The sequence below is a fragment of the Magallana gigas genome, chromosome 3, assembly GCF_963853765.1.
Source record: "Magallana gigas chromosome 3, xbMagGiga1.1, whole genome shotgun sequence".
NCBI lineage: Eukaryota > Metazoa > Mollusca > Bivalvia > Ostreida > Ostreidae > Magallana > Magallana gigas.
This window is the reverse complement of record NC_088855.1, coordinates 51,264,030-51,280,164: the sequence shown is the minus strand read 5'-3', so window position 1 is coordinate 51,280,164 and position 16,135 is coordinate 51,264,030. Positions and strand designations below refer to the sequence as shown.

General features: G+C 35.4%; 1 protein-coding gene across 28 annotated transcripts in view; it reads right to left on the bottom strand.

Moving 5' to 3' along the window:
• The window catches only part of LOC105331026 (serine/arginine repetitive matrix protein 1), a 35,496-nt gene that overhangs the window by 11,719 nt on the left and 7,642 nt on the right, over positions 1–16,135 (bottom strand). For 4 of the 28 annotated variants that reach the window (XM_066080198.1, XM_066080203.1, XM_066080199.1 and 1 more), the window contains exons 3-10: positions 9,245–9,280; positions 8,927–9,081; positions 8,728–8,751; positions 7,297–7,344; positions 2,829–2,882; positions 2,334–2,369; positions 1,458–1,546; positions 870–1,013 (exon numbers count right to left, since the gene is read on the bottom strand). In XM_066080198.1, coding sequence (XP_065936270.1) covers positions 870–1,013; positions 1,458–1,546; positions 2,334–2,369; positions 2,829–2,882; positions 7,297–7,344; positions 8,728–8,751; positions 8,927–9,081; positions 9,245–9,280 — 586 coding nt within the window. Of the gene's footprint in view, positions 1–869; positions 1,014–1,457; positions 1,547–2,333; positions 2,370–2,828; positions 2,883–6,475; positions 6,527–7,296; positions 7,345–8,727; positions 8,752–8,926; positions 9,082–9,244; positions 9,281–10,693; positions 12,365–16,135 lie in introns of those variants that run through there. The other 24 variants (XM_066080219.1, XM_066080206.1, XM_066080201.1 and 21 more) reach the window with 24 other exon arrangements.

Here is a 16,135-nt window from a genome sequence, read left to right as displayed (position 1 = left end):
GAGTTAGTTGAACCTATTAGTATCTTTTAATAACTGATCACTCTGAAAAGAATTTTGTTAACCCTGGTAATTCCCAAGTTACTTCTAATATCGCAATAGCTAGAGCTCCAAGCTATATTATAGCTCATACAAAAGTAAGCAAAAAGTCCAGTATTTTACATACCGATGACCTTATGCAAGTTTCAGTTTTACTTATTTTATTGAATCAAATTTTTAAAAATCAATCATTAACTAATAATTTACACAGAACAATTTTATATAAAGGTAATTAAATTTGGGAGAGAGAACAGGAGGATGGATACAGTGAATATTTAATAAGACTTATATAGTAATACAGGTATTAATAGCAGTTGGACATGATCCCCCATGATGTGTAACAAAGGAAACTTTTATTATACTTATGATAATTTTTCCAACCAATATCCTCATTATCTAAGGCTTTATTGTTGGCAAAACAAATACATATATGGTCACCAGCAGGCAATTTCCAATGAATATTAGTTACCGGTAAGGTGACGTGATTATTGTACATGTAATAATATGGAAAACATGACTACAACGGAAATAATTTTTGCCACAGATGAAAACGTTTTACCTATATATAACTGCATTAATAATATGAATATAAAAGAAGATTATTTGTTGTCTCTATGTATTTTATTTTCATGAATATATTATATCTTTTGAATCTAGCTTAAATTATTTAACCATATTTTAAACTCCCCTTTCCCAAAAAATTAAGAGGCTTGAATTTTGTTCAGGTGTATAAGTATTAAAGTTTACACCAAACAGAAACCATACATGTTAGATTATTAAGGCTGCATGCATTTCAAGGGAGGCAACTCTCACTCAGAAATCGAAAGGTGTACCAGTGATAATGACTCGGATATCTACAGAGGTGAGCTGTGGCTGTGCTGAGCTGCTAGAGATATCTGACTTACTGTCCGGGATATCTATTACTGACGGAGTAATGATATCTGGCTTTGTTTCTACCACTGGCTCAGATTCCTCCTCTGAAAATTGTTGTCACATGCACAATGAGCTATAAATGTTTCTATAGTGCTACAGGTAAAACAAGATTTGTACCAGGAAAAAACATGACAGATGGTTTAATCATCAAGCAGATATGAAATAATATCTAGATACTAAGTATACATGGATGAATCAAAGAGGAGTAATTATTAAATGACAATTATGTTTGCTCCATGCATTTAAAAGCAAGATAACTTTCTAGTAGTCAGCATGATCACTAAGACTGTTCTATATAGTACATTACATTCCATCACTAAGACTGTTCTATATAGTACATTACATTCCATCACTAAGACTGTTCTATATAGTACATTACATTCCATTTATCTACTTCAACAGCCCTGTGTCTCTATACATCTATTCTGATTCCTGAAGATACACCATACACAGGTGTTTACAATACCTGTACACAGGTTACAGTTTACCTTTTGGTGGGTCAGGCTGATTGTCCGTCCCGTCCACAGTAGAGGTGGGGGACCCTGGCCGTCCCTCCGTACCACCACGCCCCTCCTTACTGCACATAGAGGACAAAACATCTCATCAGTATCAATACCATATATAAGTACCATAATACATATTAACTTCAACAGTATCTGATTCATTTAAAGTTTAACAGCTTAATTGCTAATTAAAAGATCAAGAATTACAAGCTAGATATTTCAGGTTTTAAGGAAAACATAGTGGTACTGTAGTTTCTGCAATAAATTTGTGAAAACCCTCTTCCAAACATAGCAGCTTCATATATAAACCCAAAGCAGAGAGAATAGAATGCAATTGTTTTTAGGTAATGAAAGACCAAGGTTAAAATAATTGCAGTAACTTTTAAGTAGTATCATAAAATTCTTTTATTCAGATATTATGCTTTTTAGAAATGTAAACATCCTTGAACTCTTCAATTTCTTGTCAGAACACATGAAAAATCAACATTACAATGCGTGCATGTAGAAGTATTGACACATCTAAAAACAAAACCAGAAAAAAAGAACTGAATACAGTATCTGAGAATGTTCTCAGTTATTAGATAATTTAGCAGAGGAGACAAAAGTAATAGTTTCTGTTTAATGTGATTTTCATTTTGTAAGTTTGTGACTATTTAAAATTAATGTAAACAGATAGTTAGGTGTGCTTCATTGTATAAAACATAATTTAAAAAAATACACACACTGATTGGGTGAACATGATTTTACAGCAAAATGTTAAAAGGAATTATTGATTGGATGTTTTGTAGAAGTTAGAGAGACACTGATTGGGTGATTTATCACTCTGCACAAGATGTGCTTTAATGAAACATCAAGACTTACTCAGGCTCCACCACAACTGGAGTTTCTGGGGGTTCACTGTTTGACACACAAAGTATTGAAATGTTATCGCTATCTGATCAAGCTCCATAATTGAGTCATTTCATAAATTATTACAAATAACTTGACATAACAGACATATTTCACTGATTGCAGATCATAATACTAACAGATCATGCAACAAAGCTTTATTGGTTTATGAATAACACTTGGAATGTCATTTAATAATTAAAGAATAATACCGGTACATGTTTGGTTGTTATTGCTATTTTGATTGGTTACATCTAACTTTCATTCAAGAGATGTCTGTTTAATATATCTACATTAATAATATAAATATATAACAACTCAATCTGTCATTACAGTAAACAAAAGCAGAGAGAAATCATCAGTAAAACCGGAACAAAACTCCACAAAGCAGGTAAAATGCTGTATTATTATGCTGGACCATCAAAATTGCCCAATAAGCAGCAACTTTACAAATTTTTTAGTGCTCACCCCAACATCCAAAGAGTGGAGAGATTTGATTGGTTAACTCCCTGCCTTTGAAAACTAAAATTTATTAATAAAAAATGAATGCTGAAAAATGTTTCCATGAACTTTATTTTATTACTATATATATATGTTGATGATTATTTTCTAGCTGGCCTGCTTCAGGGAAATCAAGATAGATATTCTATTCTCAGAATTAAAAACAAGAGGCCCATGGGCCACATCGCTCACCTGAGGAACAATAGGTATGATAAAATCAGCTTAATGAAGTCATAATACAAACAATCTGGACAATGTACAATAATACATGTAGATCCTGTATAAATAAATCCATTTTTCCCGCTGGATATTCTTATGTTTATAATCATTAGTCCCTTTTCTAACAGGATGATTTTATAGTCATATCACATGTTGAGTATTGCAGTCCTCAAAAAGATCCTTTACAATTGTTTATATATGGGATATTAAGCTACATCAATCTCTAAACCTTCTTGTGAGGCCGAAGAATTGTCCTGGAGCCAAAGTCTTAACAATTATAAAGAATCATCTGGCTGATTAGTTTCTGAGAAGAAGATTTTAAAAGATTTACTCTATATATTCCTATGTAAAACTTTAACAACCCCCCACCCCCCCAAAATGTGGCCTCACCCTACCCCCAGGGATCATGTTTTCACAACTGTGAATCTACACTACCTGAGGATACTTCCACACAAGTTTCAGCTTTCCTGGAAGATTAGTTTCTGAGAAGATGTTTAAATATTTACTCTATAAATTCCTATGTAAAACTTCGACCCCCCATTGTGCGGCACCCTACCCTCAGGGATCATGATTTTCACAACTTTGAATCTACACTATCTGAGGATGCTTCCACACAAGTGTCAGCTTTCCTGGCTGATTAGTTTCTGAGAAGAAGATTTTTAAAGATTTACTCTATATATTCCTATGTAAAACTTCGACCCCCCATTGTGGCCCCACCCTACCCCTGGGGGTCATGATTTTCACAACTTTGAATCTACACTACCTGAGGATGCTTCCACACAAGTGTCAGCTTTCCTGGCTGATTAGTTTCTGAGAAGAAGATTTTCAAAGATTTACTCTATATATTCCTATGTAAAACTTCAACCCCCCATTGTGGCCCCACCCTACCCCTGGGGGTCATGATTTTCACAACTTTGAATCTACACTACCTGAGGATGCTTCCAAACAAGTGTCAGCTTTCCTGGCTGATTAGTTTCTGAGAAGAAGATTTTTAAAGATTTACTATATATTCCAATGTAAAACTTTAACACCCCCCCCCCATTTTGGCCCCACCCTACCCCCAGGGATCATGATTTTCACAACTTTGAATCTACACTGCCTGAGGATACTTCCACACAAGTTTCAGCTTTCCTGGCTGATTAGTTTCTGAGAAGAAGAATTTTAAAGATTTACTCTATATATTCCTATGTAAAACTTCGACCCTCCATTGTGCCCCACCCTACCCCCAGGGATCATGATTTACACAACTTTGAATCTGCACTACCTGAGGATGCTTCCGCACAAGTGTCAGCTTTCCTGGCTGATTAGTTTCTGAGAAGAAGATTTTAAAGATTTACTCTATATATAAATTCCTATGTAAAACTTCGACCCCCCATTGTGGCCCCACCCTACCCCTGGGGGTCATGATTTTCACAACTTTGAATCTACACTATCTGAGGATGCTTCCACACAAGTGTCAGCTTTCCTGGCTGATTAGTTTCTGAGAAGAAGATTTTTAAAGATTTACTCTATATATTCCTATGTAAAACTTCGACCACCCCATTGTGGCCCCACCCAACCCCAGGGGGTCATGATTTTCACAACTTTGAATCTACACTACCTGAGGATACTTCCACACAAGTGTCAGCTTTCCTGGCTGATTAGTTTCTGAGAAGAAGATTTTTAAAGATTTACTATATATTCCAATGTAAAACTTTAACACCCCCCCCCATTTTGGCCCCACCCTACCCCCAGGGATCATGATTTTCACAACTTTGAATCTACACTACCTGAAGATACTTCCACACAAGTTTCAGCTTTCCTGGCTGATTAGTTTCTGAGAAGAAGATTTTTAAAGATTTACTCTATATATTCCTATGTAAAACTTCGACCACCCCATTGTGGCCCCACCATACCCCTGGGGGTCATGATTTTCACAACTTTGAATCTACACTATCTGAGGATGCTTCCACACAAGTGTCAGCTTTCCTGGCTGATTAGTTTCTGAGAAGAAGATTTTTAAAGATTTACTCTATATATTCCTATGTCAAACTTCGACCACCCCATTGTGGCCCCACCCAACCCCAGGGGGTCATGATTTTCACAACTTTGAATCTACACTACCTGAGGATACTTCCACACAAGTTTCAGCTTTCCTGGCTGATTAGTTTCTGAGAAGAAGATTTTTAAAGATTTACTCTATATATTCCTATGTAAAACTTCGACCCCCCATTGTGGCCCCACCCAACCCCTGGGCGTCATGATTTTCACAACTTTGAATCTACACTACCTGAGGATACTTCCACACAAGTTTCAGCTTTCCTGGCTGATTAGTTTCTGAGAAGAAGATTTTTAAAGATTTACTCTATATATTCCTATGTCAAACTTCGACCCTCCATTGTGCCCCACCCTACCCCCAGGGATCATGATTTACACAACTTTGAATCTGCACTACCTGAGGATACTTCCACACAAGTTTCAGCTTTCCTGGCTGATTAGTTTCTGAGAAGAAGATTTTTAAAGATTTACTCTATATATTCCTATGTAAAACTTCGACCCCCCATTGTGGCCCCACCCAACCCCTGGGGGTCATGATTTTCACAACTTTGAATTTACACTACCTGAGGATGCTTCCACACAAGTGTCAGCTTTCCTGGCTGATTAGTTTCTGAGAAGAAGATTTTTAAAGATTTACTCTATATATTCCTATGTCAAACTTTGACCCCCCATTGTGGCCCCACCCTACCCCCGGGGGTCATGAATTTCACAACTTTCAATCTACACTACCTGAGGATGCTTCCACACAAGTTTCAGCTTTCCTGGCTTTCTGGTTCTTGAGAAGAAGATTTTTGAAAATTTCTCGAAATTTTTAATTAATTTCTAATTATCTCCCCTTGAAAACGAGTGTGACCCTTAATTTTCACAACTTTGAATCCCCTTTGCCTAAGGATGATTTGTGCCAAGTTTGGTTGAAATTGGCCCAGTAGTTCTTGAGAAGATGTTGAAAATGTGAAAAGTTTACGGACAGACAGACAGACGGACAGACGGACAGACAGACAGACGGACGACAGACAAAATGTGATCAGAATAGCTCACTTGAGCTTTCAGCTCAGGTGAGCTAAAAAGGCTGCATGGTTAGTTGTGTAAAATAAAATGAAAATGTTATCCATTATCGATTCATAGGTCAATTATCTTAAAATGTATGCATAGAGGATAGCCAAACTGATTTGACAAAAATGTGAAAAGTGCTCCTAAGGCTTGGCTAAAAAGGTGCAAAGTATAATATGTAACTCCATTAAAACCATATACATGTATATATAAATATAAGTGGTCCCTTCTGACCCAAAAGCCACCCAATCAAGACACGAAATCACCTGTACAGGTTATGCTTATATGTGGGTCTAAACTTGACCGACCTGTCCAGACCCAGCCAAAGGTCAAGGGCATGTCTGGCCTTGATTCCTGACCTGATGAAAATATAGGTAAAGGTATGACATGATGACCTATTTCATTTCATGTCCCTCATGTTTGATCATATTTAAATCAGGTGCTCTATCTACCAAATCGTGAGAATTTTAAATACCGTAGATAATAGAGAGAAGCATCTGATCAATTGTGAAAGTAAGGTAACACTTGATAAAGCAAAGTCCTAAACTTTGACTTGACTTTATATTCTTATTTAAAACCTTTTTTTACCTGAACTGATCGGTTTACAACTCAGCCCAACCAGAAAAGTGCACAAATCTAATTAATAATATATCTTGCTAGTCTTAGTAATAGTATCATAACGGTGATAAGAACAAATTAAAGTCACATTAAGTCATAACTTAATATATATTGCACTAATTACCAAAATGTCATATTAGAGATACATGCTTTCTATTTGTCTCCATCCGCACAAAAATAAAAAATGACCAACATCACTTGAATATAACTGCATGATGATCATTCCATATGAATGTAATTCAAATAAAGTTACAAAATAACTAGATTATATATTGGAGTGGAAAACACACAACTTGGGTGAAAAAAGTTTTTAAAAAGTTACAAAAGATACATCTGAATGTATATAGACTAGAGAGAAGTTGAGGGTGTTGCAAGGTTGATAGTTAGAATGGTCTTGGTAACACTGATTATACATGTAAAGTTAGGAGTTAAAAGGTTAATGGATAAAAAAACAAATCAAGTGGTATAATAGGGGTATGAGGGTGTATGTTTCACTCAAACCATCACTTACGGAGCAGTGTCGTTCACATTTTGATCAACTAAATCTTCTTGAGCCAGACTGTTGCAAAATAAGCATAAAACTTAAATGTCATTTATGGTAAGGATTATTTTTTACTTAAATATCACTTGTTTCAATGATACACGTTAATTCAGGTTTTTTTGGAATGCTTCAAACATGAGCCACTAAACTGGCATTTTTTGTTAATATTCCTTTTTATTTCGAAGCAGTAAGTAGAAATTATCAGAATTTGACCCTTCACCATTGAGTTATTGCAACCTAAATAGCACAACACATACTTACATTTCCTTCATCATCAAGTAATTTAATGAATTACAAACTCTCAACACATTCCATGTATATTCCAATTAAAATGCTTAGGTATAGAGAGATAGGGTCTAATGATTGGAAGCAAGAGGGAAAGCTTTCTGTGGTCACTCACAAGATGTCAAATTTATACACAATCAACAGATGACAACAGATTCAACAAAACTAACAAGGTCTATTCATGGTCCTAAGTTAACAAAGGAACAATTTTCCTCTTGGCTGATTTCAATTGTTACATAATGTCTCTTAAATTACAAGATTCTTTAACCTTGTGGTATTCCAATTCATGCCATCAAAAGCATCATTCTCCTTACACTTATCAAATTTGGAAAATAATTTATACAAAACTTACACTCTAAAGTTCAGTTTTTAATCAATATCATTTTATTTTTATCATTAATTTTTCATTTAAATTTGAGAACAAAACAACTGGTTTTTCTCACTCTAAAATAATGTTTTATAAAACTTACACAGAAAAATTAATTTTTCATGAACATAATTTTCAGCTTTTGTTTGAGAGTCTGAATAACATCAGTTGTTGGCAGAGTTTACAATAATTTTTTTCTAAATAATCAGAAGATTTTTTGTTTAGTCTTAAAAAAGTCCCATAATCTCCATACATGTATACACTTTTTTAATATGTGAATAATTAATTCCATTACTTCCAATTTCATAAGTAAACCTTTCAGGACTACAGATTTTGCTAATTCATATTCTTAATCAAAATCAAATGATTAAAGTCCTCATGTTATATGAACTTTGTTCTGTTATTAATTTTTATAGAATTAAGCCTCCATCATTAATGTTGAAAGTTTTGCATACTACCTCCTGAATACACATGATATACACATGAAATACAACATTAAATTGTACCATTTTACAACAAACACTAACGTGTTTCCATTATTAAAATTTGTATAATATTCTTCAAATGTCTTTGATTCTCACAAACAACAGCCAACTATGACCTAATACTTGGGACTATCTAGAAATCACTTAAATAAATAGGGAGAACACAATAAATCTTACGAATACACTTTCTAGATATTAATCTGTTTTTCAAAAACACTGACTGAAAACATGCAACTTTAGTTCACCTTGTTATTAATAATTTACCTGGATTTTCTGGAATTTTTCGGTCTATATAAAAAGTAACAATATCAAAGAAAATCAATAATTCTGTATTCAAAATTGTTCCACCGATTGCTCAATTTATTATCTGATGAACCAAGATCAATAAAGAATCCCACCAAACTTAAAGAGTTTATCGATAGTATTCAAATTTTGAAGAGAAGAAAAATCAAACAGCGGGTACCTTGCATTGCTGTGTTTGCGCCACCTGGTGAGCAGGTGCCCCTGTTGTCGGTAGTAGTTGTACTCGGAACTCTCCGACCTGTCCTCTTCATCCCGGTAATGGAGCTCCTTCTGTCTGACAATGTCGCAGAACTTGGGACGATTGCCTCTACTTAGCTGAGGACGAACGATGGAACATAATTTGTCAAAAAAAGTTTCAATACAGCTAAACATATACATGTAGGTATATAAAAAGAAAATAAAACACCCAGGGTTGATTATCTAAATATCAGGGGTTTCAAATCCTTCCTACGTTGTACAGTTCTAAAGTTGTACTTACATAATTTGCTCTAGAATATGTCAGCAATTCTGTTCTCTAAAATAACAAAAATACAACATGATATTTAAACTAAAATATATCGATATTGAAAAATATCGGTCTATATTTTACATAAATATTGTGAGAAACGTATACATGTTTACAATAGTATATATGTCCCTGATATTGTTAGAATTTATAAATATGAATGTGAATAATTTTAGCCGAAGATTAATAAATCTCTTTTAAATATTATAGAAATGTATTGAAATATTCTTGTTTTTCAATCAGTACTTAACGAAATGGGTTTTCAATTTTTTTTTTAAAACTCATTGAAAGCTATAAAACCCCTGAAGGAGTTTATCAAAGGTAAAAACTTGGACAATCAGCGCTGCAGCTACGCAACAACAGTGCCTCTTGAAAAAAATCCGCAGATCTATGGAGTATATCGCTGATTTATAGGACTTGATTACAGCCGTTATCAGATTCTGATTATACACGTGAATAATTCAACACAACAATAAGAGTCTTTAATGTTTCTTGACAATCCCGATGCATCTCTTTATCTACTGGAACTATCTCCACAGAAAACGTCGGGTTCACCACCCACGAAATCATGAGCGTTAGAAGTTTTGGCAGACGACACGGGTCTTTTTGTTTACTGCGGAAGATTACAATTGACAGGCATCATAACGGTTTTATGAAATAAATAACGTATATTTAAAAAACTAATCTATTTGACAAGCATGTATATTTGTAAACATGCCATCGTTATTAATATTGCGTGAACTTCAGTGCAACGCCATATTTAGTTCTTTGTCAAAATTAGTAAACCTAATATAAGCTGTAGATCAGTAGCTATACACCAAGTTATGTAAAGTAATGGACTATCTTGATTGTTTAAATAGATAACTTAAGTAATATACATCTAGATATAAGTGATATACATGTACATCTAGATATAAGTGATATGCATCTTACTACCCGTAAAATATCATTTAATTCGGTTCATGCCCCCCCCCCCCCCCCACCCCCGGTCAATTTTTTCTGTTAAAAAAATCCCTGCATTCTGACTTTATGTATTAAATTAAAATCATTGTCCGTTTACATTTTGGAAAATAAAATATGTTAGAGGAACAATTCGTGTTGTTTTTTTTGCCCAACTTTCTTAATGAATGATTAATTGCATCGTTGGAATTTTATCATAGCGAGATTATTTCATCCATACAACTGCATGTAGCAACAATGCCAAGATAATGGTATAAATTTGGTAGTTATGATTATGGTATTTTTCATACATTGTCTAAAGAGAGAATAAATCAAGTTTCTCGAAGTTTTCCTTAAAAAACAACCAGGGGGTTAACTGAAACTTAACTTTCTCCTTAACATTTTATCAAAATGTGACTCAAGAATTTTATCAATGAATAGCACTGCTGAAAATATTGACTGAGGTCCCCCAAGATGACCTACCGTGAGGGGCGATGATCGAGGGCGATGGTAATTGATATATCGCTGGGGTTGGTTCATTGAGGCAGGGTCATTGTGATAGTGCGATAGTCGGGACGCGTTCGATAACGCGGACACGGGCCTGGAGAAATTCTCGCAGGGAAGTTCATCACAAGCCGTCTGAGGCCTATCATATAACAGGTGCCCGTGCATATGGCTATAGCCATAACACCGGGAGTGGCGGTCAAAGTACCGGAAGTCGGGGTCCGGACTAGCCGGGTGCAGATTGATGTTCTGACTTTCCTTCGACTTGTTGTAGAGTTTACTGACGAGAGTGAAGCCTTTCCTCATCTCGTTATACTTCTTGGTACTGAGTCTGCTAGACCCCGCGCTTCCAACGCGAAGCGATGAGGAGCTAGGGGGCCTCGGCGCCAGGGGTGAGGAGGATCGAGACACTGATATCGCTCTCTGTGAGTATGGGCTGACATACTCGGCCCTCGGGGGAGCGGTGCCTGGTCGCTGGATTCGGACATTAGTTCTGGTGTGGGTTGCACTTCTAATCCTCTTCTGACCCGCTGCTAACGGTTCTGGGGTGACAATTCTCAGTTCTGCGTATGTGTCCGTCTTCTCTTCCGGTAACAGAACAAAACTATCGGAATCACACGGGCGAATGTCGTCATCATTTTTAGCGTCATCTGCGAACAGTTTGTGTTTATAACCATCCGCAACCCATGCCATCAATCGTTCATCATTACCAAACACCATTGTGATAGCAATGTAGGTCCACTCACAAAAAATCTAAAACTACAACCTCAAAACAAATCCGTGATACATCCGACAGAAAAAAGGCACAGGTGTTACAGAGAATGTTTTGACACGCATCTTGGAATTCATGACTTATAGGAATGGCAAAAGAACCTACAAACACACGAAATATCCACGCTGGTAATTACAATGCGAGTCGCAATCAATAAATCAGGACCAGTCACAAAGACATTGCCATTTAAAGGGAATATCTAATTATTCCACTCCAAGGTCTATCAAAATATATCCCACTGTATATATCTGTATATATCCACTAGGTTGGGCTATTGTTTAGACCTCTTTACGTCCTTTCGACACAACACAGCAATCCGGGGTGTGAGAGGAGAAACGAACCTCTTCAATTCTCCACAAGGAAATCGTCCGTGACTACGATGGATCAGTTCGGTCCAATTTGGCATTGCAAATTCGAGTAAATGATTCGCATTTCTTACTGCTATAATCTTTAAATATCAAAAGGCTTTCAATATCCTTTCATAATCCCTTTCACCTCAGTGGTGATGTTTTTACATACAAATGCGGATCTACACATGTTTTCTCGGTTGATAAAACTTTTCTGCCTAACACATGGCCTTAAGTTCTTTAATCCTAATCAATTACGGGCCATTGATACTTTTGACGTAATGAAAAAATAAAACACGCTTTCCTTGGTATAATTCCAGACGCATCTGTTTGGATAGGGGATTCAAAATGGTGTATCATATTGAACACTGTCCGCAAAGTGTATCGATTCTATTGTCCAAAGATTGAATGGCAGGAATAAAATTTGTCATTTATTGTTCAAGAGTTCTCAAATATACAGGGCGCTGTTTGTTGAGATAGTGAAATGATTATTGTTCACGTCGTAAAATATTCTACACGAACCACTGCAATATTGTTTGCTGTTCGTAATATCCTGTCATTTGGGCGGAGAGACTTTCCATATAGACGAGTCATGCATATACTCAATTTAATGCATTCCTTACATGGAATACTGCTCGGATCATCATTACACATTAATATGTGAACAGTCAGACATGGAGGGGTGGGTGTAAGGTCGTCATCACAACGCAACATCTATCCCGTCACTAGAAGTCATTTGGTTAAACTATACTTGTTCATATTTTGGTGCACATTCATTGCCTTTTATGGACAAATGTTAACAGGTACAATTTGTAAAATGTTGTACTATGGTTTTGTAATGTCCTTGACACTTGACATTGCATGTAACAATCTGAATTATCTATATAGAATTTACATCAGCTCACTGCAAGCGCTCTCCGTGTACGTGTACGCGCGGTTACTTTAAACTGTTGTTAAGTGAGCGCCATTTAATCTTAATTAGTACATGTAGTTCACATCTTGTAATACGCGTACTCGGGGACGCGCGAATACATATCCGAATGCAATCCATACCATTGCCAAGTGCATTATTTGTCAAAAGTCAAATAATACAATAATTGGCATGATTGTGTAAATTAGAAACAAAAGGTTATCATGGACTTGGTGTTCTGTATTCGCTTAAGTAGTTTTCACCTATATGGTTTCTTTACCCATATAATACAACACTAAGCGAAGGAGAACCGCACATTGCTCATCAATGTAAGGGCGCCGTTTATTTTATTTTGACATAACTAATTGACTCATTTGACCGCAGAGTTCTTGGTCCCGTGACCTTGGTACTACAAAGACCGCCACCAGTCAGAGGACATTGGTGATAGCGTCACAAGAGAGGGGGACCTTCCAGATAGGATCTGCAGCCCGCCAGACAACACAGCACTGGAGGCCTCCGGTTGCTAGGCAGGCACGTGTTTTATAGAACTCTGTTACTCAAGTATCGAGACCCTAAATACTATCTTGTTGGACTTGTCATTTAAATCACCACCCCTACCCTAAAACAATGTGTGGTAAATAAGGCTGGGGTGTATTGTTCTTTGTCACTCGTGATACCTATGTGTGGTATTTTGGAAATGGCGGTCAATGGCTGTGTAAAACACTATCAAACTTGAAATGATTCAAACTGTATGGTTGTTGTTTATCTATTGATAATCGAATTGAATTACAAGAAAAGAAAACTTTGGTATCTTGTACCTATATGTATATTGTGCAATATTGTCTTTGTTGTAATGCATGCTGTGCACCCCATACTGATAGACAGACAATACCTGATCGATTTGGAAGAATGCCAGAGAATGCGTACCAACTACAACCAAGTAGTAGTAATTTATTATGAATAGACTATTACATGTACATAATTAGAATTTGGTTTTGGATTTAAGAAAATAACATATTAAGAAATAATTCGAATCCTGACTGTAGCATTAATGTCATGTTGTACATATACCATATTGTAACTTATACACTGACGTAGCAAAACGGGATGGATGGCACCCACTTCTTTTTTGGAAACTTAAACAATAAAATGCTTTCTTTGGTGATTCATGCGGAATATGAGGGTGGCGACATTGGAGAAAAAATCAGAACCCGTGTTAGCGTTTAGCATGCACTTAAAAAGAAAGCATTTTATTGTTGATATTTGCATCTTTCTGTTTACAAATTGATAAATTTATTGTAAAAAGTAAGTTATATTATATAAATTACTGTTAATGTATGTATCAGTACATTAGCTTAAAGAAACAGCCAAATCGTGTCCTATGGGAATTTGAAACATAGGATTTAACCAATCGATGAATGGGGCGTGAAAATTTCAGTCCTGTCAGTTTCTATAGAGATATAAATTAACATAATAAGATTCCATAAGAAATAGAGGAAATTGTACTCAGTAGATATTAATATATATTTTTAAATTAACATACAGGAAAATGAATCATGAATGAACAGCATCCCTACACTTTTTGAGGCATTGTTCAAATTTACAGAAAAAACTGAGATATCCCCACCTTCCCCTCGTGGATAAAGATTTTGAAGTTTTGGTTAAAAAAAAAAGTGCTCTCCCCTTTCTTTCCTTAGAAATTTGTTATCGATGCTACGTGGTGGTATAAAATTTATAATGTGTTTCTTATAGGAACATTTATTTCAGTTAGACGTTCTTCAGACACTGATTCGGCCTCATGATTTTTGGATCGTTACAAACTAGGCCTATATAATGCTTTTAAGCACATATACTACATGTTTATTTATTTGCTTTCTAAGAGAAAAAGATCTGTTGCTATTAAATTTTTCCATTAAAAAACTTTCTTGCTCTTGTTGGCAATGTTAGGATATGCTTGCTCGAGTACCTTCCCTTTGACCAGCAAGCGAACTGTCAACATAATTTAACCTTATCATTATAAATTACTGCACACCCCATTAACGCCACATTTTAGATTTTTTAGTGAATTTATTGCAATTTATGTTAAAGAAAGCATTGTACTTTATATGAGAACATTCACCTATAATCCGTTAAGTGCTATGAAAGTACATGAAAGCTATCGAAAAGTTTATAAGAATGACGCGAATAAAACAGGGTTTTGCGAATCCCAATATTTTTCACTGATCGTTAAACAACTTTGTAAATAAACGTAAATGTTGATGCCAACTTCATAATAAACGTAAAAATCCATGCAGAGAGTTTCCCCTCAAATATTGTATTGATGGATTTGTTTTGATGAACCTTGATTCCAAGTTTGATTGAGGACAACGGAACAAAGGATATTGAGAGAGAGGCAATGTTGTCGACTGAAGAACTAATATGCCCGCGTTTCATTCCTTTAACAAAAACATTTCAATCGTTATAGGTTAGGATTTGAAAGTATAAGGACCTATCGAAAATAATATCTAATTGAGATACAAAAGGACAATATCATGCCAAAAGAAAGTCGTTAAAAAATAGACCAAAAAACTCTACAAATGAAATGTAGCAACCCTTGAAAGGAGACAATGGTACAATATGTACGAGAGATTTTGATTGTAAATTTTCCGGTTGTATAATAAACTCAAAGATCAAACAAGACACTTGGCATTTTAAAATGGTAATAACATTTGCATTTCAGAATATTAAAATTTTCTAAAACATAAATCTTTGCAGTGAAATAACTGTTTTGCGTGGATAGGAACTCTGCATAGGGCGTCGTTAGGCGATCTCCGTCTCACTAGCAACTTCAGTTTTAAGCTTAATTCCAAATACATATACAGATTCCATTATCTGAGATATGAATTTATGTTGTTTGCTATCTACATAAGGGTTTCTATCGTAGAACCTGTAATTCTGTTGATTATTTTCCAAGTTACTTCCTGGAAACAAGATATCCATTCATCTATAAAGACCATTGTAAATGAACATGGTCTCATATTAAAATTCATAAATTTTCTTGTTCCTTTCTTATGTGTTATTCTTCCTGTTTGGCGGAGATCAGCTTGTGGTCTGATTACTTTGTTGTACGGATAAGACTATTTGCAAAACATGATCAGTGACGTCGTGTACGTCGTCATAAAACGCGCCGTTGTTTCATGATAAGATGGTGCTCTTTTTAATATCATGTTGTGGTTATTTTTATCATTAAATTGTGTTTTTTACTTAAATGTTGAGGTGTTTTTGAATGTGAAGGTGATGTTTTACACGAGAAGGTGCTTAAAGGTGCTTTTCACTATATGCTCTAGATATTTTACATGTATGTAAATATGGTCATTCGAATCATTTGCGGGAAGCGAAGTTAAATTTCACCG